The sequence below is a fragment of the Solanum verrucosum genome, unplaced genomic scaffold, assembly GCF_900185275.1.
Source record: "Solanum verrucosum unplaced genomic scaffold, falcon-dt-bn FXZP01000170.1, whole genome shotgun sequence".
In the NCBI taxonomy this organism is placed as follows: domain Eukaryota; kingdom Viridiplantae; phylum Streptophyta; class Magnoliopsida; order Solanales; family Solanaceae; genus Solanum; species Solanum verrucosum.
The window spans coordinates 755128-780832 of record NW_026020395.1 but is presented as its reverse complement, the minus strand read 5'-3'; the positions used below and the strand labels follow the sequence as shown (position 1 = coordinate 780832).

The window sequence follows — 25705 nt, the reverse complement described above, 5'->3', positions numbered from 1 at the left end:
GGGTGGATTAAAATAAATTTTCTGAAAATTTAATACATGGCAAGACAAATTTCATACCACGCGCAACTAGGGATGTTCACAAAAACTGAAAAGTTAAATCAAATAGAAAAAAAATACCGATACTTTTTTATTTGATTTTGATTTTAAAATTTTAAAATCGATATGAATTGGTCTGACTTTAATTTTAAATAAAAAATATTCCAATCAAACGGAATATATATGTAGAAATTTTCTGTTAGTTTTAATGTGTGTGTCTTCACCTGGGCCAAAAGTGTTCACTTATTTAAAACTTAAAGGACCTAATTTGTTCAAAGTAATACATAAAGAACCAAAATTCACTTGACCCTATACACGAAGGACTCTTTTGGATTTGTCTCTCTCAGGGTTTCAGTTTTACATTCACTTCTACAAGACTACAACTACGATGGGAAGCAAAAACTCATACCGCCGACCGACGACCGCCACCGGTTTCTACTAATCCGATTCCCGACTCGGCGACGCATATCGCAGTATCGGAAACTGCTCACTTATTTTATCATCTACAGATCTACTTAGCTTTCTTTCTGAGGTCAGTTTTTTTTTTTCAAAAAAATTCAGTCTCGTTCTTTTACTTGGTTTAACTGTGAAGGCATGATCAAATTTTAAGGTGATTTTGGTTTGAAAAACTTGTGTGTGTATTATTATTTTTGAAATAGAAAAAAAAATGCATGTTTACAGCAAACTCTCATTGTTTTGTGAGTATTGAATATTGAGCTATTTGTATTGCAAGTTGCAATAGGTTGAATATCTTTACTTTAACTTTGATGTCATGTATTTGTAGCTTTAAGTAAATAAATAATGAAAAGGCATCCAGCGTGTGGCCTAGTGCTTAATGGAGTGAGTTGAGAATCTCACGTTCAAATTCCAGCAGAAATGTAAGCTGTGTAAAGGGGCTGATGAAATTCTTGGGCATCTATCTTTCATTGTCCAGTAGCAGCTGATATATGGGAACAACTACTAAAATGGCAGGGATCATAAGACCTAGTTGGGACTGGCCAACGGAGCGTCTATGGATGGAATGTCATTGTGCAACAAATGGAGCTCCCTCTATCATTTATCGAATGGCCTTCGCTTGATGTATATATCAAGTGTGGCAGGAGTGGAATCAAGTCATATTTCAAGGAAAGAAATGAACGTTGTCTACAATGTTGAGATTGATAATCCAAGATATATACTACTGTGCTTCCAAGAAGCCTAAATTAGCTAGAGTTATGTCCAAGCTTAACTTCTATCCTTGCTAGAGCTAGATAGGTAGTAAAGGAGTAAGGGTACACACTCAGAACTGGGACTATGTCCAGTGACGGTTTGCTTTATTTACTTGAGCGTGAGTTCTCACTTAGGTAATAAAAATTCCATAGTTACCAAAAAAAAAAGAAATCCCGCCGAAATAAAAACACAAGGTGATTTCTTTCCATATGTTCTAGCCATTGTGGACACCTTTTGTTGGTGGGAGGTGACACGTATCCCGTGAGATTAGTTGAGGTGCGCGAAAGCCGGCCAGGACACCACAGTCATCAAAAAGGAAAAAGATTCATGTTGTTTCGCAAAAACCAGGATTTTAAATGGCACCTAACGGGAGTCTATGCCTCAAATGACAGAGTTGAAAGGGAAGAAACTTGGTGGGAAGTGGGGGCAGCTAGAGGTCTATTTGTAGGTCCTTGGATCTTATGCGGGGATTTCAATACAGTGAGATATCCTTCTGAGAAGTTCAACTGCAGTAGAATCAGTAGGTCAATGACAGATCTTTCAGAGTTCATTGAAGACATTGAATTAATGGACTTAGACTTAGCAAGGGGAGAGTTCACATGGAGGAATGGTGAAAGACATTCCACAGTAGCAAGACTAGACAGGTTCATGATCTCTGAAGATTGGGATACAAAATTCAGGAATATCAAGCAGTCTATTCTGCAGAGAATTGTCTCGGATCATTCCCCATTGATGCTACAATGTGGAGAATGGGGGTCAACCAAATCATATTTCAAGTTCAAAAATTGATGGCTGACTAACGAAGGTTTCAATGACAGAGTAGAGGGATGGTGGGGTCTTTTCATTTCCAGGGAAAACCAGATTTTATACTGGTAGCAAAGCTGAGGGCATTGAAAGAAAAATTGAAAGAGTGGAGCAAGACTAGTCAAGGGAATCTGAACAACAAAAGCAACTTGTACTCAATCAATTAGCAGAAATTGAAATGATACATGATCAGAGAATTTTGGAGATTAGCTCTTACCACTGAGTTGGAAGAAATAGTCAAAAATGAAGAAGCAGCATGGAGACAGAGATCTAGGGCAGTTTGGCTTAGACAGGGGGACATGAATACCAATTTCTTCCATAAGGTAGTAAATTCACACAGAAGAGTCAACACTATTGATAAAATCAAAGTCAGGGAAGAGGTACTAACTGAACCTGCTGAAATTCAAAGAGAGATCACTGAGTACTATAAGAATCTATACTCTGAAACTGAGGATTAGAGGCCAGAATTGGAAATGAGGGAGTGTCCTATGATTGATGAAGATGACAACAACCAACTGATGGCCTCTTTTGAAGCTCAGGAACTTCTAGAATGTATCAAAGCATGTGCAAGGGACAAACACCCTGGCCCGGATGGCTTTTCAATGGCTTTTTTTAGACAGTGTTGGGATATCATCAAAACAGAATTGGTTGCAGCAGTTCAAAACTTCTATGTGGAAGGAGTGTTTGAGAAGAGTATAAATGCTACTTTTGTGACTTTGATACCTAAGAAGACAGGGGCAGAAGAACTTAATGACTTTTGACCAATAAGTTTAGTGGGGGAGTTTACAAGATAATTGCAAAACTTTTGGCTGAAAGACTAAAGAAGGTGATGCATAAGCTTGTGAACAAGCAACAAATGGCCTTTATCAAGAGCAGGCAGATCATGGATGCAGTGTTGATAGCCAATGAATGTGTTGATTCCAAGAAAAAGGATAAACAACCAGGGATCCTATGCAAGCCGGATATCCAGAAGGCATATGATCACCTGTATTGGAACTTTTTGATGAAGATGATGCAGAGGATGGGTTTTGGTCAAAGATGGTTAAAATGGATCAGACATTGCATAAGCTCAGTGAAATTCTCTATTCTGATCAACGAAAACCCATGTGGGTTTTTCCCATCAAACAAGGGTTTGAGACAAGGGGACCCCCTATCTCCTTTTCTTTTTATCTTGGCTATGGAGGGGTTGAGCAACCTATTCCAGACTGCAAGAGCAAATGGTTGGATCAGAGGTTTCAAAGTGGGAGAGAATACAAAAAAACAATCTAGAGATCACTCATCTACAATATGCAGATGACACTTTAGTATTTTGTGGAGCTGTAAAGGAGCACATGCTAATTTTTAGAGTCATTTTAAATATTTTTAAGGCTGTGTCAGGTTTGCACATAAACTGGAACAAGAGTTTCATTTATCCAGTAAACATAGTACCAAATATTGAGGACTTAGCTTACAAGCTTAGAGGAAAAGTAGGTGAACTACCAACAACCTACTTGAGAATGCCTTTGGGGATAAGAGCAAATCAAGTGGAATATGGAGTGGTGTAATTGAAAAGTGTTAAAGGAAGCTTGTGAACTGGAAGTGTCAATATCTATCCTCAGGTGGCAGACTAACTCTAGTTAACAGTGTCTGGATGCCTTGCCATCATACATGATGTCAATATTCCCTATACCAGCCAAAGTAACCAAGAGGTTAGATGCAATTAGGAGGAACTTTCTATGGAAAGGCAGTGAAGATAAGAAGAAGTATCATTTGGTCAAATGGGAGGAGTTGTTAGTTAGCAAGAGAAGGGGTGGACTCAACATCAGAGATCTGAGTACACAGAATAAGAGCTTGATGATGAGATTGTTGTGGAAATTTGCCTCACCGGAAGTATCTCTATGGAAGGAAGTAATAACAGCAAAATATGGCATGGAGGACAAGTGGATGACAGAGGGGTGACCAACCCTTATGATTATAGTGTATGGAGATCAATCAGGAACTTATGGCTACTGGTCAAAGATAGAACAAAATGTAAGGTTGGTAATGGAGAAAAAGTGGCCTTCCGGAATGACATCTGGTGTGAACAGGAGACACTCAAACAAGCATCCCTGAGCTACATAGTCTAAGTCAAGCACAGGAAGCATCAGTGGCAGGCTTATGGATAGGACAAGGGTGGAATTTACATCCGAGAAGAAACTTAAATGACTGGGAAATAACGTCCATAGCAAGATTTCATGACACAATGGCTAGGGCTACCAATCTAACAGAAGAGCAAGATAGACTGATATGGAAAGGGGAGAGAAAGGGAGAGTTCACTGTAAGATCTGCATAACGAGAATTGAGACCTATTGAAGAGCAGCAAGCAGGATATCCTTGGAGGATTATTTGGAGAACAAAAATCCCATACAAGGTGAATTATTTCACATGGCTTTTGGCAAAGGAGGAAGTCTTGACACACGAAAACTTGAACAAGAGGAAACACAACCTTTGCTCTAGATGTTATTTATGCGAAGAACAGGTGGAGACAGTCAACCATCTCTTTTTACATTGCAAATGGACAGATCAATTATGGCAGATGTTCATTCACAAGAGGAAGATCAAGTGGACAAAACCAGGGAGAATCACAGAAGTTCTAAAATGCTGGAATAGTGATGGAAATACAGGAAAAAAGGAGGAGAGATGGAGGATTGTCCCAGCATGCATTTGGTGGACAATTTGGAATGAAAGGAATCAAAAATGTTTTGAAGGAAAGAACAACAATATTCAGAAGATAAAGATAAACTACCTAGGTCTTTATATTTTTGGTGTAAGCAAGTAGTAATAGGAAATTCTGAAGATGTTTCTAATGTTATTGACTGGCCGTAACTAGAAGATCTTAGGGCTGTTGTAAGTACAAATTTTTGGAGGGGAACTACACTTTGATGTAGTATACCTGTGGATATATAGAAGTAAATGTTACCTTTCTCAAAAAAAAAAGAACAGAGTATTTTGGTTTAACAGGAACGAGCTTGGTCCTGTACGGTTGTGATGAAATTGGGTTTCTACCTTTATAATCCTTAAATAATGTTTTATTCCTAGGTACATTGGTCCAAGTCTCTAATTGGTACAATAGTTCTCTAGATGTTTGGAGGGGTTATCTTTGGTTTTCATGACCATCTAGATTACTAATTCAGTAGTGTTAAAGTTTTTTGTAGATATTTTCCTTTGTTTCATGAGGTTTGTTTCTTTTACATGAGTGTGTATCAATATGGCTGAAGCAGAACAAGGCTTGCTTCGAAGGGCAGAGAACTCACATTTCTAGAATGAAGAATAGATGTTTACAAAATTTGTACTTTGGGTGTAAAAGTGTAGCTGAATAGATAGTTTGAACCAGTATATGGATTTCTTGGATATGTCAGGAAGAAGAGTGTCGTAGGCTGCTTTCTGTTCTATTCTGTTTTTGTTTCTCTTTTTTGTACCATCTTGATATTTTTTTTTTAAATCCTTACCTTTTTAAAAAAGTGTATATCTATATGTATATATAAACAGACGTGTATGGGTGAGTGCATTAGACATGTGCGTTTGTTTTTTCTGTAACATGCAAGCAGATGGCAGTTTCACCATTGTTTTTTTTCTTTTTTTAAGAATACAGATTACAGAGACGGCTTCTCGGGACTGAGTTTAGTGAAGCACAGCTTCTGCATTTCCCCTTTTTCTCGTGTTTCTCTCATCCTCTATTTCTCTGGTGACTGGTAATACTCTCCTGAGCTTCATGTTTTTGTTTCCTTTTGATTTTCCATGGAAGTTGAAATTTCGATAGGTCATTACTTATGTTAATTTGATATAAATCAAAAACTGTAACTGTGAATTTGTGTTTTCGACTGAGATGTGAGGGTTAATCTGTATTAGAATTGTGAGATTTGTCTATGCAACTTGCTAGAAATTCTGAATCATTGTTCAGTTTGTTACATAGAAGATGAAGCACCTTTTTCTCATTCATTATTGTTCTGTCATTAAAACAAATTATTAGTCAATAACTCAATATTTAGACTTGGTCTTCATTTATAGTTGTTTTGATTTCAATTTAGTGTACAAGTTGTCATTGGGATGATTTATTCACATTTACTGTTATTTTTAATTTTACAAGTAACATAATTTGATCTATATAAGTTTCGAGACTTGTCATTGTGTCTAATCAATACAACAAGCCTGATATGTTGTTCGAATCCATCTTTCTCTTAACATAAGGGTCAGAACCTTATATTCTGAGCTCCCTTGGTTGCTCTCTTCTTTTACTAGTACATCAGTGGCCTATTCATAGTTTAAACATAGAGTTGGGAGCCATGTTTTTTATTCACCCCCCTCTTTCAATTTTTCTTTTTATTTTTATAAAGATTGATCTTTTAACTTACGTTTGTAATTTAATGAGCTGAGGAGGGGGTGAGGGGAATCCACTGGTTTATCAGTTATAACCAAAGACTAATCCAAAATTTGGACTGTTCGGAATAATTACAGTTTATACCCGCATTCACACGTAATACAATTATGGTCTGTAGTTATGACACTAGAAATCTCATGTGCTATTCTATGAAATCTTTTTTTCTTGTTGTCAAAATTTCTAATAGTAGTAGGTGGTGGCTCCGTCGCTATCCTAGAATTTATAGAATGTTCCTTCATATTGCCAGACTCACTGAGATTCGATTGTACTCCCACCTTCAACTGTGGACCATCTCGTTGAAGATGCCAATATTTTGCTGCAAGTGATATCATTCTAGTTTAAACATAGAGTTGGGAGCCATGTTTTTTATTCACCCCCCTCTTTCAATTTTTCTTTTTCTTTTTATAAAGATTGATCTTTTAACTTACGTTTGTAATTTAATGAGCTGAGGAGGGGGTGAGGGGAATCCACTGGTTTATCAGTTATATCCAAAGACCAATCCAAAATTTGGACTGTTTGGAATAATTACAGTTTATACCCGCATTCACACGTAATACAATTATGGTCTGTAGTTATGACACTAGAAATCTCATGTGCTATTCTATGAAATCTTTTTTTCTTGTTGTCAAAATTTCTAATAGTAGTAGGTGATGGCTCCGTCGCTATCCTAGAATTTATAGAATGTGCCTTCATATTGCCAGGCTCACTGAGATTCGATTGTACTCCACCTTCAACTGTGGACCATCTCGTTGAAGATGCCAATATTTTGCTGCAAGTGCTATCATTCTAAGTTATTCTCTGAGTCTACCTAAGCTAACACAAATGATCATGTGGTAATATTATTGTTAGCTGTAAAATACTATTAGGTAATTGGTTGTTAAATTCTTTTCTTCATTCGGCACACATATAGTAAACAGATTCACAGGTGAAACATGCAGTCATTAAGGCGGGATAGGTTGGAGATGGGAGGAAAGTGATGTTATGTTCATACTTGTTAGGTATCACCACCCTTCTTGAGTCTAAGAGAGAATATAGAAGGTCCCGCGGAATCATAATTATTAATCCATTTCAATGGATGCTAAGCATATCATAAAGCTGTACGGCTGTACCAAAAGAAGTGGGAGAGAAAAGTTCACCCTTGTTGATTAGGGTGTTCTGGATAAGGTAGAAGTTCTTATGAAAGATGTTGAACTAATGAACTTTGTTTTGAAGTGATAGCAATAAATTCATCTTGACTCCTGATGTCTTATTGCTTTTTTGTCAGTGAGTCGGATAATATTTACAATTGTATTAGACTTCTCACTGAACCCTTGTTGATAATGGCTTGCGTAGATTTTGAACTGTCACAATTCCAAATTGATGTTTTCTTTATGCTGGTAGTGTAAGAGAATTTTTATACTTTTAGTCACCGGTAGATAACTACAGGTAATCATACATGAAGCAACTTACATGATACCACCAGTTAAGATATACTAATAGTGACTTGGTTTAATGTGTCTGTCTTGAGACTCTGATTCTTTGTGCAGAGAATCCGTGTACTGAGCTGCTTTCGGAACCAAGAAATGAACTTTGGGAGACTAAAGAATGTGGTAGCTGCTGCAGCCATTGAAGGGGTGACTGAGGCAAGGGCCAGGATATTTGGTCATGTGCTTAATCCAACCGGGCAGAGATCATCCCACAAGGTTTTACGTAAGAAGCTCATCGGTGAGAAGGTGTCACAATGGTACCCACATGATATCATGAAAGATGATCCTCTTGTGATGGCACGTCAAGAGCAAGAGCGCCTGAGCAAGCTTGAAATGCTTAAACGTCGTGGAAAGGGACCTCCTAAGAAGGGTCAAGGCAAGCAGGCTAAAAAGCGTAACAAATAGAGATGATACTTTCACCATCTTGCAAATTGGCTATTTCTATGGGTTATACTCTGCGCGATTTGATCGCCTTCTTGTTTCTGATCTCATAGCATTTCTTTCTACACTCAATCATCTCCTTTCAATGTAGTCTTTTGTTTTCATGCTTGTTTCTGATTTGTAATGCAACTGATACACATTTGTTAGTATCAACTAAAGTGAGTTTAGGGGTTGATTGGTTTGGAGGAACATTTGGGGTTTATTAGTTCGAATGAATAAAAAGTGTATCCAAACTTTATTAACTACAAAACATTATAATATTTTCTTGGAAACTCTATGCAGGCAGAAAATATTAGCAAATATAAAACAATTACATGTGCACGTAACGTACATATAAAGCATCAAGTTATTTTTACCTGGTGTAATATGTAATTTATCTTAATTTCAAGATTGCAAGTTTCATATTTTACAAAGATTTCTACATATATCCTTTGATCGAATTATTAATGTTAAAAAAAAATATTTACACTAATAATACATACTATAACTTAAAAACTATATGTCATACATAAAACTCTGATCTTCACTAGCCAAAAGATCAAGCTATATATCCAAGAATAAACTTTTGACGACTCCACAAATACAAGAACTCAGCATCCACCACCACCACCGCCTCCACCACAACCGCCACCTCCTCCCCCACCGCAAGCGGTGACTCCACCTCCACCTCCTCCCCCACCGCAAGCGGTGCCTCCACCTCCACCTCCTCCCCCACCGCAAGCGGTGCCTCCACCACTACCGCCACCTCCACCTCCATAATAACCTCCATTACCCCTACGTTTCCTTTCTCCGTTAGAAGAGTCTCCACAAGCAAAAATGATCATAGAAATCATTAAAACAGACATAACAACCATTCCACCATTATCATTATCCCCGAACCCTCAACTGCTGAGCCACCATTTACCACACCATAGAATCGAGCCATATTTTTTTTAGAATTTAATCAATTCTCTGCAAAAATATTTATCTATATATGTTGCTAAATTAATCTCATGATTCAAGGAAACAATATCTTATATAGGCCGTTTGTGATGTTTGACTTGTAGACTTTTCGTAATGTTCGGACCATTGCCGTCCCATTCTTGAGTGAGCTGGAGCACAACCATCTTATCCTCTGAACTAGCTAGAAGCTATCGCTTCGGGTTGAAGCACTAAAAGAAAAGGACCGGGAGGTCCTCATTCTCCCACTTGGCAAGCTGCTACTGTGAACAACAAAGTCAAGGATGCTTCCATAAACCGTCTAGGTTCTTCCTAACATCAACGAAGTTGCTATGTAACTTCATAAAAAAGTAGAAGACTTTGATTTGGTCAAAATTGCTTTAATTAAGTTACTTGAGCTACGCTTCAACGTAACTACGAATATATTCATGTCTTTCTTGGAATTTTCACACTTATTTTCTGGTATCATTCGAAAAATTATAATGGATAATGATTAAAAATCTGCTAGATTTTTCTCTTACATTGTCGTCCAGATTTATTATTTTATTACTCCACTATAAAAAAATTAGAGACTTCATATCAACAACAAATACAGTAAAATTTTATCGGTGGAGTTTGAACTAAGAGCAAAGTGTAATGTATATCTTATTTTTACCTCATGATGCATGATAAAAGAAACTACTTTCATTTTAATAAGTTTTTCACTATATTTCTATACTCGTCAAAAATATTGAATTCTTATGAAAGAATTACTTACATTATATTGTCCATCTACTACATGTTTTATAATCGATTACATATTACAAATTAAAGCGTAAATGAACGAGCCTCAACTTTATTAAGTGCAAAGTTTTTTTGAGAATTTTCACAATCTAGAGATATAGTGGTAATTTTCTTCGGAGACTCCATATGCGAAGTTAATATTCAATTGCATATGTACATATTACTTAGATTCAGACAAGTGAGACTTACTCTTCTAGTGGTTAAGTACCTTCATCAGTAAATTAATTGATAGTTTGAGTCGTACTAACGGATAAGTGGGAATAGTACTATCAATCTTTCTGAAGAAAGGAACATTGTTTTTTTACTTGGACTTGAATCTACAAAAATAAAGAAAAAACATATTCAAAACCGAGCTATTAACCCCACATCAACAAGACGAGTTTAATCACAACCACCACCGCCTCCTCCACTTCCACGATAGTACCAATTCGTCATCCTTTTCACCGTTGGAGGAGTCCCCACAAGCAAAAAATGACCATAGAAACCATTAAAACAGACATAATAATCATTCCCACCATTATCATTAAGCTCGAGCCTTCAAGTGTTGTGCCACCATCTGATCCCACACCATAGAATCGTGCCATTTACTATATTAGTTTCGACTTTAATTTATGTAATTATCTGAAGAAATAGTTATATGCTTCTAATTAGTCTAATCATATATAATCCAAGGAAAAAAATCTCTAAACAAGTTTATATATATAGGCCTATTGTCATGATATATATTTGGATTTTCGTGTGAGTTGACTATTAGTAATTAATATAACTTCGTTTAGGTACCCTTATTTAATCTAATTATACTTAATAATATAGAAACTATAGTGTAGTTCTACGAAGTTTCAATTTTTCATTATATTTTATCCAAGAGGACGACTTTGATTTGGTCATTATTAATGTTTAAATAACTTAATTTTCAAACTTGTTTACTTCAGATATTATTGAGAATTAACCTAATCTATGATCCTAACAATGTGATATATATTTCACATTAATTATGTCCTTTTCATCCACCTACACGTACATGATCTTCAACTCCGGCCACCTCTTAGCCTTCATCCCCTGCATACTCTTACCCCTACCCCACTTCTCATCGTATCTATCAAAATTATAATATACAAATTGTTTTTTAGAATAATATTTTTTTGCTTACATTCGGAGCACAAGAAAATAAATAAAAAGATCCCCTATTTTCCTAAAATACATTTTTGCATAAAAATCATTTTCATTTGTACCGAACACACCCTTAGATGCCTTATTTTCTCTTTCCTATCCCCCTCCAAAAGTGAAAAGAGGTCGAGATCGATTCGTACGAAGGAAGTAGAAAATTATCTTAAGCAAGTAATTTAAAGTGAAAAGAGAGATCGATACGTATCAATTTGGTGCATAATTAAAATGAAAGAAGTGGAAATTATCTTAAGCAAGTAATTTAAAGAGTAATTAATTTATATATATACATAATACACTATTTATCAAATTAAAAAACAAGAATATGATATTGGACATTACTCCAAAGTTTTATAAGAACTTTTACAATCTAGAGAAAGATCATTATGTTCTTGGAGACTTCATGCATACAAATTAAAGTTATTTTTTGCTGATATTACTTTGACTTCTAATTCACAATTATCCACCACACGCGCCTCCACAACTACCATCACCATCGTCTTCCTTTATGCTGTTAGAGGGGTCCCCACAAGTAAAAATGACCGTTGAAATCACTAAAACAGACATAAAAATCATTCCCGCAATCATCATCAGCTCTGAGCCCTCAAACGTTGAGCCACCATCTCTCACACCATAGGACCACGCCATATAGATATTTTTGTTTAGACTTTAATTACTATTTCTCTTCAGAAATAGCTAATTAATCTCATGATCAAAGGAAATTACAATCTCTTAAATAATTAGCAAATTTATCTATAGGCCTTTAATAAAGTTTGGCCTGTTGACTTTTCTTAATTATGACTTTGATCGCCCTAGATTAATCTAGTTTATTATAGTCTAGTGTAAAAATTAATATCCAAGGACCAAGAGGGTGACTTTAATTTGGTCCTAGTTAAAGTATTTGACCTTCACTTTATTTTTAATTTGTTTAGTATTTGGCCTTCTAGATGAATTTAACTGAAAAAAATATGATTAGTGAAAGTTTATTTATGTTATAATGAATCTCAATTTGTTTTGGACATATAAGCGAAGAAATTAATGTATATTTAATGGCATAATTTTGTATAATTGTTCATCAAATTAATAGTCGATAAATAATGATACATCATCTATAATTACAAATGATTGATATTACGTAATAAGAAGCTTCATTTAATTGCTTTCTTGTAAATGTATATTTTATATTTTTTTAGTTAATAAAGAAAATAGTTTCATGATGCCTAATCTTATTAGTGGAGTTTGAGCCAGATATGACATATATAGACTTTATCATATTTTTATGAGATAGAAAATTTAATTTTAATATACTTTCGAGTCAAAATGGAACGTATATATATCACGCATAATAGTAATAATAATATAAAAATATGATATAGCTGGAAGAAACAGAAAGTAACCTATACATAATTAAGGAAAGAAACATCACCATATGAGAACATAACATGGTTTAACGTATACATAAAGCATTAAATCACCTTTTACTTGCTGTTATTTTCACGATTACAAATTTCATGTTTTATTAGTAACATATATATATAAAACTTAAATTTTATATCATGGACTCAAGATAAATTATATATTCAATAATACACTCTCGACTCCTTCGATCCACAAATACAAAAAATTATAAAATTCAGCATCCGCCACCACCACCACCACAACCGCCTCCTCCACCTCCATAAATTCCTCCACCTCCCCAACGCTTCTTTTTTCCGTTAGAGGAGTCTCCACAAGCAAAAATGACCATAGAAATCATTAAAACAGACATAACAACCATTCCCACCATTATCATTAGCCCAGAACCCTCGATTGGTGAGCCATCATTTACCACACCATAGAATCGCACCATATTTTTGTTTGAAATTTACTAATAAATTCTATGTGAAATACTTATATATGCTGCTGCTAAATTAATCTCTTATATAGGCCTTTTGTGATGTTTGGGTTGTAGACTTTTAGTAAAGCTCAATGAGTTGCAATTTCATAAAAAAGATGTACTTTCATTTGGTCAAAAATTGTTTGCTGGTATTATTGGAAAAAAAAAATAGTCCGATCGATGGATAATTAAAAATCTGGTTGACTTTTATCTGTCTCTCTGTTTCTTTTTAGTTGTCATAGTTTCTTTTTTTAGAATCAAACAATATGAACTTTGACTAACATTTTAAATGTATTGTTTTATCATATTGATTTGGAAAAAATTGCAAGTTATAATACTTTTTCATATAGTTTTTGAATATCTAATTTTTTATTTTAAATTATTGAATTAATATAATTTAATTTAATTTTAAAAATTACTCAAATTAACTCTTAAAAAGTATAACATGACAATTAAAAAGGAACGGAAAAAGTACTATATAAGGAATCAGAGACTTTAAGCTTGCACGTCTGGTGTTTACACGTTCAAACTAGGGGTTATGACCAGTTTATTGAATTGATTTAAGAATTAGTAATAGTCAAAAATACATATAAATCATTTATTTATTTTTCCGAGTTCATATCTTGATTATTCATTGTTCTTTTTATCAGTTACTTATAGTTTAACTATCATTTTTCAATATTAAAACACACCTTAATGTAAATTTGATTAAATATTTATGATCAATCGATAACATGTGAATGTAGGTTAACTCAACATCGAAGTATGTTTTCAATCGTTGGTATTCAGCATAGAAAAAATATTCGGCATTGACCACTTCTTCCATGGTGGTATTTATCTATTTGACATTGACTTTAAAATGTAAACAATATTTTCAAAATTTATTGCTTAAAATAATTCAAATAATTTTTGCAACTATAAAAGTAAATTGAGAATTTTGAAATTAAATTATTACTAAATATAAAACTAAACAAATTATTATTCTTTTTAGTATTAATAAGAAATGAGTTGGATAACCTTTTTTTAAAACTTTTTTTTTTTTAAAAAAAAGGTTGAATCAAATATGAATCAGCTTGTATAATCCGCTAGTAAAAAGATGAAAATAAACTACATATTAAAAGTGTGTTTCAACTCTCATGAGAGTACTTACATTACTATACAGTCTATACTTTAGTTTTTGTTCTTTTTATATTCTTTTATTATATTTAGTAAGAGAGAAATCAATAATTTTATACCCCATATCGAAATTAATTATTTTATTGTCCTTTTGAATCACTCTCAACTTTATACTACTAATTAATAAATGTAAAGTTTTATTAAGAACCTTCACAATCTAAAAACAATGGATTACATATATATGTACACAATACTTGGACTCTATAAAATCAATATATATATATCCAAGAACAAGCTATTGACTCCGCAATAACACCAACAAGAGTTTATTCACCACAAACACAACTGCCACCACTCCAGTACCACCGCCACCGCTTCCTCCACCTCCATAATTGTACCAATCTATCGAGGAGTTCCTACGAGAAAAAATATCATAGAAATCATTACAACAGACATAACAATCATATAAGACGTGATAACTAAATAATATAATATTGCTAAAAGGACGAGGGGAGGAGGCTAGCTCACTCCCTCTCCCACATAGAATGAAACAACACTCATCTACTTACTAATCTTCTACTTTAAATTTCGACTTTCATACCTTTCTATCTAAGATCATGTCCTCCATCAGCGAAAAATTAAATCATCTCATGTATAATCAGGTCTTCTCAATTCTTTTTTTGACCTACCTCTCTTTATTCGTGCTACAACCAATACCTCTCGCACCTCCCGTCTAATCACCTCATGTCCCCCCAGTTTCAAGCTGCTCTTAATAGCTAATTATTTCTAAACCATTTTTTTTTTTTTATTTTGTCACATGCATTTTTTTTATCCGAGATATAAATATTCGTAATGCAACTTTACTATACTCTTTTAGCATACACTAGATTGCTCGTTCTTATATGCAAATAAGTTATTCTAACTTATCTTAATTAAGTTTCTATGGTTAATTTGTGTTCTTTTTTTCCTTTTCTAATCGGAGTTAAAATGTTTGTTTGTTTTTCTTCCCCAATATTATTAAAGCTAAATTAAAGTACTCAATCTCAGTGTAAAAAAACATATAGTAATAAAACAAAAACAATAAAGCGAGAATTAAGAAACAGGGTGTAACCTATAATTAAGAACAAAAACATCATTTTATAAGAACATTAATTACATGTACATGTAATGTATATATAAAGATTAAAGCATCAAATCACATTTATTTGTTATATATTACTCGTAATTTATCTTATTTTTAAGATTACCAAGTTTCACATTTTGTAAATATTCTCCGTGTATATCTTTTGAGTAACCTAATAATATGAAAACTGAAAAGTTTATTTATACTAACCTCTTGACTCCTCCACAAACACAAGAATTAATTATTTTAACTCAGCATCCACCACCACCACCACCACAGCCTCCACCACCACCACAACCTCCACCACCACCACCACCTCCACCTCCACCTCTATAAAACCGATGCTTCTTTTTCCCATTAGAGGAGTCTCCACAAGCAAAAATGACCATAGAAATCATTAAAATAGACATAACAACCATTCCCACCATTATCATCAGCCCCGAACCCTCGATTGGTGAGCCAGCACCTACCACACCGTAGAATCGCGCCATATTTAGACTTTAGTCAATTCTATGCAAGAAATTAATCTAGTGATCGAAGGAAAAGTACAATTTCTTATATAGGCCCTTTTTGATGTATGAGTTGTAGACTTTTCGTAACGTTTAACTTCAACGAAGTTGCAATTAATTAATTAAGTTCATAAGAAAGACATGTATATGTTAATTTGATTTGGTAGAAATTGTTTAAGTTGCTTGAGCTAGGCTCCAACATGACTACTACTGCTATTAATATATTCACGTCTTAATTTCTTGGAATTTTCAAACTTTCTTTGCTGATATCATTCGAAAAATATTTTGATCGATTCTCTTGACTAGCCGCAGTATGAACTTTCACAAAATATGTTGTTATTATACCAAAACTCGATACTGCACTTGTATGTTATGTTGTTGATGCAAATCGAATCAAATGGAATATATCAATCCATTGTGAAAAATGTATAATCTACATACCAAAAATGGGTTTCAACTCTCACGTCGTACAACAACAATAATCCATTGTTACACTTTTATTTTTTTTATATTGTTGTATTATATGTTTAGGAATGGATCGAATTGAAGACTTGCAAATTTAAGGCATAATACATAAATATATATTCTTTAACTTGGCTTTAATTAAAATGTATGTCCTCCAATTTTGAGTGTGAACAAGTAGATACTTAAATTTGTATAAAGTTGAGCAAATAAACACACACGTCTCACATGACATCCTATATGATAATTTGTGTCCTATGTGTATTATGTCACGTAGAACTCATGTGTCTACTTGTTCAACTTTATACAAGTTTAAGTGTCTACTTGTGCACACTCAAAATTGGAGAGCATAAATATGAAATGAGGGTAGTTTGCTTTCCCTTTGTCAACCTAAAACTTCGTAATCAATATGGATACACAATATTTTTCTAGGAAGTTGCACTTAATTTGGTCCATAATTAAGATGAACTAATTAATATTTGGTTGTTTAATTTGTTCAAACTTCTTTTGATCAGGACGTACACATCTTTAATTAAAAATTTCTATTTTATTTATCGGGCTTATTCAACCCTTGTTATTTAGGGATACATACAAAACTTATTAAAACTAGTTGCTTCTTGCTTTAATATGAAAAAAACTATATTCAATATATTGGTTACACATGTACATGATTACATATGGAAGAAGGAACTTGAAATAAAATAAAGGAACTATACAAAGGAAGTAATCAATATTTACTATTTACAATAGACACTTTCTTAGTTTATTTATACTTTCCTTAATTCCCTTAATTTATATCCTAGAAATATGTGGGGGAAAAGTAAAATGCAAAAGAGAGACATTCTACCTAATAAAAGAAAATTGTAAAGAGAGAAGTCAATAGTTATATACTCCATATTGAAAATGTTGGATTCATATAAATCGATTACTTAATTATATTGTTCATCTGTTACTGATTACAATTTAAAATCGATTATGTACAAATAAAAGCGTAAATGAACTATTCTTCACAACATAAAGATAATCAATATATATCCAAGAACAAGCTATTGACTCCACAACAACAACAACAACAAGAAGACTCTATTCACCTCCTCCACCACCACAACCGCCGCCACCACACCCTCCGCCTCCACCACCTCCACCGTCTCCTCCACCTCCACGATGGTACCAATCATCGCCATCAGAGGAGTCCCCACAAGCAAAAATGATCATAGAAATCATTACAACAGACATAACGATCATTCCCACCATTATCATCAGCCCCGAGCCCTCAAGCTCTGAGTCGCTATCTCTCACACCGTAGAATCGTGCCATATTTATATTTCTACTTTATGTAATTATATATATCTACAGATATTGTTATGCTTCTTATTAATCTCTTGGTAAGTTTATATATATATATATATATATATTTATATAGGCCTATTGTCATAATGTTTGGCATGTTGCCTTTTCGTATGAGTTGACCATTTGTGTTTAATTAACTTAATTTTCAAAATTGTTTACTTGGTATTATCAAGAATTAGCCCGATCGATGACCGTAACATTAGAGTGATTTAATTTATATATATATATATATATATAACAAAGTCGTGTTTTTTTGCTTGTAGCGAAAAAATCACTTATGTATATATTTATCACTCAGAAGATCACTCAACCGACCAAAATGCCTATTTTATCTTCTATATTATCAACCTTTATCATTTTTACTTTTTCAATATTATTTTTATTTTATAATCTTTAGTATGGACTTTCACTTACCTACACAATCAATATGTACAGAAAAGATATACATCATTTGCTTTCTACAAATTCTTTTTTGGTGAAACTACAAAAGCAAAAAAAATTCATTTAGATATACAAATTACAAAGTCATCAATGAATGATTTAACTTTCATGATACATCGTCAAAAACAATACATTCTGCTTTTGACAAGATTTTTTTTTCCTACTAGTAATATATAACACAAAAATTTCTTTACTATCCAGCAATTTTCGAGGCGATTTTTTTTATAAATCAGCAGCTGCCACACAAAACTGAGAAAACAGCATATACTTCTCAACTGAACAGATGGTAGTAATACAGAACTCTGAGCATCATCAACAGATGAATTGTTGTTAATATATACAACTCAGAGTGGCCAAAACTTGAAGAAATGGGTCTTTATATATATATATATATATATATATGCAACTCTAATTTGTATTATTGCCCTTCAGCTTTAGCAGGTCTACATGATCTGAAACCACGACGGGTTACCTATTATGTTTTTTTGGGCTTGTCCTCTGCAAAGCAACGATACATTGTATTGTATTAGAATCAAAACGACGTATCCAACAAAGCAATAGTTAATTAATCAACATCATGAAGTCAAATAAAATCGAGCAAGTTGTAACTAACCATTATAAAGGTGCATATTGTACCCCGTATGGATGACACAAGGAAAAACAGAGAAAATGTTCAAGAAAATAAAGGTTTTGTATCCAGTAGACATACACATACATGACAGACTTGTTTCATTTGTTGTTCCATCTAACATGTCATAAAAGATGAGGAAAACCAAGTGTGCAGCTGTCCGATCTTTTCAAACTCTTACTTGGATGCTATTTCTCACCTTAGATTTCCTAATCAGTTCATTGTCTGAGTCTCTGAGATGAGCAGTGGCACGACTTATATGTAAACTTGAACAAGAATATGGACGATGTTTTCTTCTAGTTCCAGAGGCTCAAGACATGTACATCTTACTTCAATTCACTTAACGCTTCCTCATAATTATGGAGTTTTTTGCTACTTATAAAGTTTGCATGTCATTCTATGTGTGTGTGTGTGCCTAACTAAAAATCAGTAATGAATTCATAACACTCCAAAACAAGTTTTCGCCATATTCTGCTTTAATTCATTCTTTCTGTATTTTGCGAAGTGTTTCAGAATCCAAAGAATTGTATATCCCAACTAAAAGTTACATTTGACAAGACCAAAAATGGTTAACCAGTTATTTTATTTAACTGCAGAAGAAGTGCTCAAGAACTGAACAAAAGCAAAACAGAAGAGAATAGAATAACAGTGACAATAACAGATATTATCAGTTAAAACGGACACCAAAAGAGTGTATAAATCAAAGATCATGAGCTTCCATATAGTAATTTCACGAAGAGAATACAACTCACGTATAGCCTCTGGATCTATATGCACAAAGAAGCTTGCAGCGACTATCAAATAGCAGAGAAGGAGCATCAGTCCCTTAAAGTAATTGGAAGTTCCGTCCTGCAGAAAGAGGAAATGTTAACATGAAAACTAATGGTCAACAACAGGAAGCCTTGTAAACTAAATTTCAACCAGAACCCCGGGAGTGAAGCAAAGAACAAAGGATTGAGGAGGAAAAGGAGACATGACATTACTTTAACTGGATCAGGCTCCGACTTCAACTTGCAGAGCTTTCAACTTTTAGAAGAAATACATTGGTTTATGTTGTAATTTTCAAGCAGTTTGGAAAGACGAGAAAGTTTTACGTTTTCCCCAACCTCAACCTCTAAATTAAAAGACGAGATAGAAGCCAACAAGACAAAAGTAATACTCAGAGAAATGGGAAAAAAGTAGAACCAGAAAGACTTATGAATTATCTAGTTTAAGAGCATACCTGCAGCATAAATGCTACTACGAGGACACTCATGAAAAGCGTGGCCGTTTCGAACAACTGGAAGTTCAAATCCATAGGACGACCCATAATCCATCCAACCACCACGCAGAAGGGGATCTGCATCAAAGTAAAGGTTAAAAGAGGAATAAACTTGCAAGAAAAAATATCAGTGGAAGTTATTATGTGATGGTCCAGGAAGTAAAGGCGGATAAAATATGAGATTGTGCATCTATATTCAGTTACAACTAATGCCTAATGGTAGAGTCTTCCCAGCTAATGCCTAATGGTAGAGTCTTCCTGAATGAGACGTCCAATCTGAAGCTATTCAAGTTACTTCTTAAAGTTTCTCTTTGATGTAATTAACATGCATAAACATTTTGAAGTACCTACCCCAAACATGGCAATCTGTGTTGATGAGCCTATTGCCACTCCCAAAGAGATGTCCTGTAACGGCACCAGGTATGTGAAGAAAAAGGATGGTAAACCATAGTTTTAATACAAAGAAAAGATAGAAGAACGTACAAGCTTGTCTTTGACTGCAAACATGACAGCACCAGCATGTTCAGCTGCATTTCCAACAATCGGGAGCAGTATGACACTTATAAATGCCACAGGAATACTCATAGCAACTGATGCCCCCTGAAAACATAGCGTAATTTGTTGGCAGAGAAACTCAAAAGGCAATATTTTTTAGTTTGTTTTAGGCTACTTATATATGTCAAAGATAGAGAACACAGACTAGAAACGATTCTCAAGTTATTGATAATTATATGATTCTATTAATAGAATGCCAAAGTATGGAAATCGGAAAATGAGAATAAATAGCAGGACAAAGAAATTACCTCTATGGCATTAACCAGGTATTCTGACAAGACTGCGATCCATAGTGTCAAAATCGAAAGCCATATAATTGACCCCCATTTTGATATCTCGGGGGCTTCTTCCTCTTCTAGGCTCTCGTCATTCTCACCCTCTTCCTGAATTTTATTAAACTTTTAGGGAATCTGAGCAAACTCAATGGAAGAGTAATGTAGCTAATAAATGTATTGATCAGCCTAGCCTGTGTGGGATAAAGGATGGTTTGAAGAGGGAACTTAACAATTGTAGGACCTTTTGGTTTCCTCATTGATAGAATGTTCAGAAGACTGCATAATATTCCATATCATCATTTTATATGCAGATACAGTTCATTGGTCGAGTGTTTAAGGCAGAAAAGAGAAAATAAGAAGGAATCCAGTATCTGCTTCTCCAAATTTATTGGGAGCTTAGAAACAAAAAGAATTATCTCAGGCAAGTGAGGAAATTTTGACTTTCAGATTACCAGATGCATTGGCTACTCTTACGGAAATACTATCAGAAAATTTGACAGGAGAAGTAAGGCTTAAGCGATTCTAATGACCAAAACTTTTTATTTTCCAGTTTCAACAACCAGTTCTGTATCTAGTGTCAGCAACATTAAACACAAAAAAGTGCAGTGAGAATAAAGAACCCCAACCTCAGCAAGAGGCATGTAAAGACTATTCTGACTAGTCAGCTGATAAAACAGGTATGCACCATATGCTACAAGCATTACGCAGCTGCTAAACCGGGAAAGTGCCAGTTCTGACTTCCCAAAATGCAACTCGGTGTGTGTAAAATGGAGGACAGCAGGGAACAGTAGGCCCATCACTGCCATCAGAAGCAACCCTGAATTCATCACTGCATTTCCCTGACAATGAAAACTCTGAGAATGTCATGACTTGCTATCGTGGTCGTGAGATACAATTTGAACTAAACTGATATTGATTTTCGGGTCATATAGATATGGTAGCATAATGATATAATCTACCTTGTCAAAAAGCTGGTCCTTAGTGGAATGAGCAATTCCACCGGCAAAAAATGCACATCCAAGCACTAGTAACGTATTCGACAGTATTGATCCTAATAATGACTGTTGAACCACACGAATCATACCCCTTCTCAGTGCATACATTGATATTATTAGCTCTGTTGCGTTACCAAAAGTTGCATTTAGAAGTCCTCCAACTGCAAAGTTACAGAAGAAAATTGACCTTTGAGTCAAGTATATGAAAATTACGTACGTACATCAATGATATGAAGAAATTACCTGTTGGCCCTGTATAGAAAGCCAGCTGCCTACATAAATGGAAAACCAAAAAAACATCAATTATGAGAAGTGTAAATACTATAAACAGCTTTTAAGTTACATAAATCATCACCTTCAGCTTATTGTTCAAATACAAAGTTCCATGTCATCAACTTAATAGAGACCATAATTTAAAAGCTATACATTTTCCAAATTATCCATACAGCTAAATAGGAGCATGAATAAGTGTAAATGCATTGTAGCCCAAACTTCCATTTTATTGTCATTAATAGACACTAATTCTGAAATTTTAAATTAAACGGTGACAAGTCCTTTGCCAACAACAAATGCATTCCCCTTGATCCTAAATGTACGGCTCATACAAAGTACTGTAGATACTGAGTTAGAGAATTACTCCGTCGCCCAACCTAAACGCTCTGCAAGGGGTATGATTCCTAACAAGCTAAGAAAAAAGATCCATCCCTGAAAAAGTCATAACAGAAAAGAAAAGAACAAGAGAAAAGTAATGTGAGTAATTAAGCTCTTTTATGAATAAAAGATACCGGACTGGAAACAGTTTTGCAACTTACATGATGATCAGTTAGCGTATCAACAAGCATTGCTAAAGGACCGCACGGAATAAGTAGGTTTAACTTCTTGGAGAACAAAACTATGTGCATCTGCCTTAGTATACTATTCCACATACATTTACAACTGACATCATCTGTATCGGTATCAAAAACGGATATTTGAGGAGTGGCATCCATAGAAGATGTCCTCCTATCATTATGCTTAGAGTCCACAAGATTCTCATCCTCAAGCTGAAGTACCGCTCTTCCTTCTAGTGATCCCATCTGTTTAGCCAGCATTCCTTCATTAGAATAAGATAAAAGAAGGCCAAAAGGTGTAGCCTCTATGATATTTTTGGTCACTATGCAGACTAGAATCCTAAAATAGACAGAAAAATATAATGTTATTTCACAAGCATAAGAAAAGTTCCTCAAATCGAGCCACTCATTCGCCTTGTTCATACTTTTCACACCGACTTGGTGCATTCAATGAATAAACATTAATTTGATTTATCAAAAGGACAAGAAAGAGAAGGTAGTTAATAGTTAAGTTGCTCGGACTCTTCACTTTTGGTGTCACACCCATGTTGACACAACATGGGTGTGGGTGTGGGATCCGTACCCGATCTAGTCTACCTATTTTGGGTACTTTGACTAAAATCAACGGAGAAATTCCAGACAGATTTAATCAAAAGAAAAGCTAAGGTGAAATTGAAGAAAATGGAATACCTTATATATATAAATTTCTCTTTCATTTTCCTTTTATCTCCTTAGAGATTCTCCTCTTGATCAATATTTCCTCCTCAAGTTTTCCACATAATATCTCATAATTTAGGTTATATAACTATATTTTTAGATATTTTAATTATTTTTAGCAGAATCACTGCACATGTGTCTCCGAATCTTAAAATTTAGATCATTAAGAATACAATCTCTAGAATCCACACCCGAGTCCGAGCAACTTAGGTTAATAGAATGTCAATGAATGATTAGCAAGGATAGAAAACATAAAACCTTCCAAGTTGTGCAATGGCAAACTAACAAGGAATTCGATTTATTTAACATCAATTTGCTCTTCATAATCATAATTTTTTTCTAAATTAACATAACAATGATCCGGTGCACTAAGTTTCCGTGCGACCAAACCACAAGAGTCTATTGTACAGGAGGCAGGAAGGACCATATAACTTGTCCACTAATTAGGAGAAGGGAAGAAAAACTCACTTCAAGATGGGATTTTCCCCCTGAAAATTGTGAATCTTTAGCCATCCACTAATTATTCTGCTCAGCTGAGAAAACAGAAAAATTTCCATCTCCAACCATTTGCATAACTAGCTGCCAATAAAAATTCAAACCCAAAAAAAAAAAAATTAATTTTTTTTTTCAATCAGCAAAAGATCAATAAATATCAAGAAAGGCTTATGGGTCAGATTAATTTACCAAAAAAAGAATATTTATTACCTGTAAAGGTCAACAAATTGTGCTAGAAAACCCAATTCGTGATATGCATGTTCTCTTTTGATTTATTGTCAAACAAAATTAAAGAATCTTCACAAGGGATTTTATTTTTTCACTGCAACCAAAGTTTCTTTCTTTGCACAATTTTACACTTATTTTCCTCTGTCTTTGTCAAAGATTGAAACTTTTTTTTTTCCTTTTTGTCTTAGTTTCTTTATGTTGCTTTGGCGTAGCTTACGGTACAAAATGGTGAGAGAAAGGGGCGGTTGGTATAGTTGGTTATTGATGGATCAGAAATAACAAAGCATCATAGCCTTTGGAAGATCAAACTCCAATGTCAACAGGTGTTACTAAATTGTGGCGGAACCAAAATTTTCATTAAATAATTTTAGAAGTATTGAAAATACTGAATTTGATGCAAATTATTTATTTTGTCCTGAAATATTGATCGCCTTAATAACATTCTTAATTCTACGTATTTTACTAAACTTACATACATCACTAATCTATCATATGATATAGTAAATGGTCTGAAACTTTAATAAGAATATGGGCTCTGAATAAAAAATTGAGAGAAGTATTGAAAGTAATCCAAAACTTTCTGAGAATTTAGGGTTGTATTTCACTTATGTTGCAAGATCAGGGTGTATTTAAGTTAAGTAAGTCAAGTAAAAGGGTGTTTTTAAGACTATGAATAGTTCAGATGAAACTAATAATTTACATAGAGTATAAAAGTGTTTTCAATACTTCTTTCTTCAGAATATAAAGAAGTAAATACATAAATTAATCCAATGAGATTCAATATCTATTATATATAAAACAAAATATTAACTATGCATAAATAAAATAAATTTTCACATAAAAGAAATTCAAATGAACTTCTAACCCTGCTCGACTCCTCATACTAAACTATTACTTCCTCCGTTTAAAAAAAAAAGGTCTAGTTTGACTTGGCACAGAGTTTAAGAAAATAAAGAAGACTTTTGAATCTTGCGGTCTTGAATTAAAGTTATGTCAAATGTACAAAATTATCCTTTAATCTTGTGGCCTTAAACATGCCACGTGGAAAGATGAAACTAAAATGTTTCCAAGAAGAGAAAGAGATCATTCTTTTTTAAACTGACCAAAAATGAAAGAAGGTCATTTTTTTTTAAACAGAGGGAGTAAATCTTATTTAATAACAGATGTAGGTTTCAACTTGATGTACATATTCATTTATTGACTTTTTCTATTAATTTGGTTTTTCTCATTAATATAAAAATTAAAATAATTTTGTCTATCAAAATTAAAGATCGATTGACATATTCACGATAGATGAGGGGTCAAGTCATGTCACTACCAATAATATTCTACAAGAACTTATTGTTTAAGCAAAAGACCTTTAATTAATTTTTCCTTGTAGCTATTATTGTGGAAATTTACAGCAGATGCAAAGGTAATTGAAAGCTGGCTTTGTAAAAGTTTACAAGACTTTGAGGAAAGGTATATATTCTCATAAATTCACACGCTTTTTTTAAAAAAATGGTCTGATCTTTAATTTTTGTCTTTTAGTAATTGAATTTATACTTGGTAAAACGTATATTTAAATAAAAATTAAAGTCATATTTGAATATAACTTGTGTGATAT

The 25705-nt window shown here is 33.9% G+C and overlaps 3 protein-coding genes across 6 annotated transcripts; 1 reads left to right on the top strand and 2 right to left on the bottom strand.

Annotated features, from left to right (window-relative positions):
• Positions 1-382: 382 nt before the first annotated feature.
• Positions 383-8602, top strand: LOC125839266 (uncharacterized). Of its 3 annotated transcripts, none has more exons than XM_049518241.1 (3): positions 383-568; positions 5660-5759; positions 7972-8602. In XM_049518241.1, the coding sequence occupies exon 3, from the start codon at positions 8008-8010 to the stop codon at positions 8314-8316; it is 309 nt and encodes a 102-aa protein (XP_049374198.1). In that variant the 5' UTR covers positions 383-568; positions 5660-5759; positions 7972-8007; the 3' UTR covers positions 8317-8602. The 3 variants fall into 3 exon arrangements, 2 of the variants coding, with proteins under 2 accessions (XP_049374198.1, XP_049374199.1); XR_007443666.1 differs by having other exon boundaries at positions 398-568; positions 5653-5759; XM_049518242.1 differs by lacking the exon at positions 383-568 and having other exon boundaries at positions 5653-5759.
• Positions 8603-8942: 340 nt separating this feature from the next.
• On the bottom strand, positions 8943-11886 carry LOC125839207 (glycine-rich cell wall structural protein 1-like). The gene is made up of 2 exons (XM_049518180.1): positions 11727-11886; positions 8943-9154 (listed from the first exon to the last, which is right to left on the bottom strand). The coding sequence occupies exons 1-2, from the start codon at positions 11884-11886 to the stop codon at positions 8943-8945; spliced, it is 372 nt and encodes a 123-aa protein (XP_049374137.1).
• A 6414-nt stretch (positions 11887-18300) lies between these two features.
• Positions 18301-23972, bottom strand: LOC125839283 (vacuolar cation/proton exchanger 5-like). Of its 2 annotated transcripts, XM_049518261.1 has the most exons (12): positions 23845-23972; positions 22642-22905; positions 22467-22534; positions 22073-22101; positions 21794-21990; positions 21461-21673; positions 20808-20942; positions 20488-20604; positions 20356-20409; positions 19966-20082; positions 19496-19592; positions 18301-18613 (listed from the first exon to the last, which is right to left on the bottom strand). In XM_049518261.1, the coding sequence occupies exons 1-12, from the start codon at positions 23887-23889 to the stop codon at positions 18591-18593; spliced, it is 1359 nt and encodes a 452-aa protein (XP_049374218.1). In that variant the 5' UTR covers positions 23890-23972; the 3' UTR covers positions 18301-18590. The 2 variants fall into 2 exon arrangements, with proteins under 2 accessions (XP_049374218.1, XP_049374219.1); XM_049518262.1 differs by lacking the exons at positions 22467-22534; positions 22642-22905 and having other exon boundaries at positions 23845-23968.
• Positions 23973-25705: the final 1733 nt, after the last annotated feature.

Coding starts and splice junctions, on each gene's coding strand:
- LOC125839266 (XM_049518241.1), top strand. CDS start 8,008: ATGAACTTTGGGAGACTAAAGAATGTGGTAGCTGCTGCAGCCATTGAA.
- LOC125839207 (XM_049518180.1), bottom strand. CDS start 11,886: ATGGCGTGGTCCTATGGTGTGAGAGATGGTGGCTCAACGTTTGAGGGC. Junction 9,155..11,726: donor AAAGGAAGACGATGGTGATG/GTAGTTGTGGAG, acceptor TTGCTTGTGGAG/ACTCTTCTAACGGAGAAAGG.
- LOC125839283 (XM_049518261.1), bottom strand. CDS start 23,889: ATGGCTAAAGATTCACAATTTTCAGGGGGAAAATCCCATCTTGAA. Junction 20,943..21,460: donor TTTACATGCCTCTTGCTGAG/GTTGGGGTTCTT, acceptor AATAAAATTCAG/GAAGAGGGTGAGAATGACGA. Junction 18,614..19,495: donor TATAGATCCAGAGGCTATAC/GTGAGTTGTATT, acceptor GTTGCTTTGCAG/AGGACAAGCCCAAAAAAACA.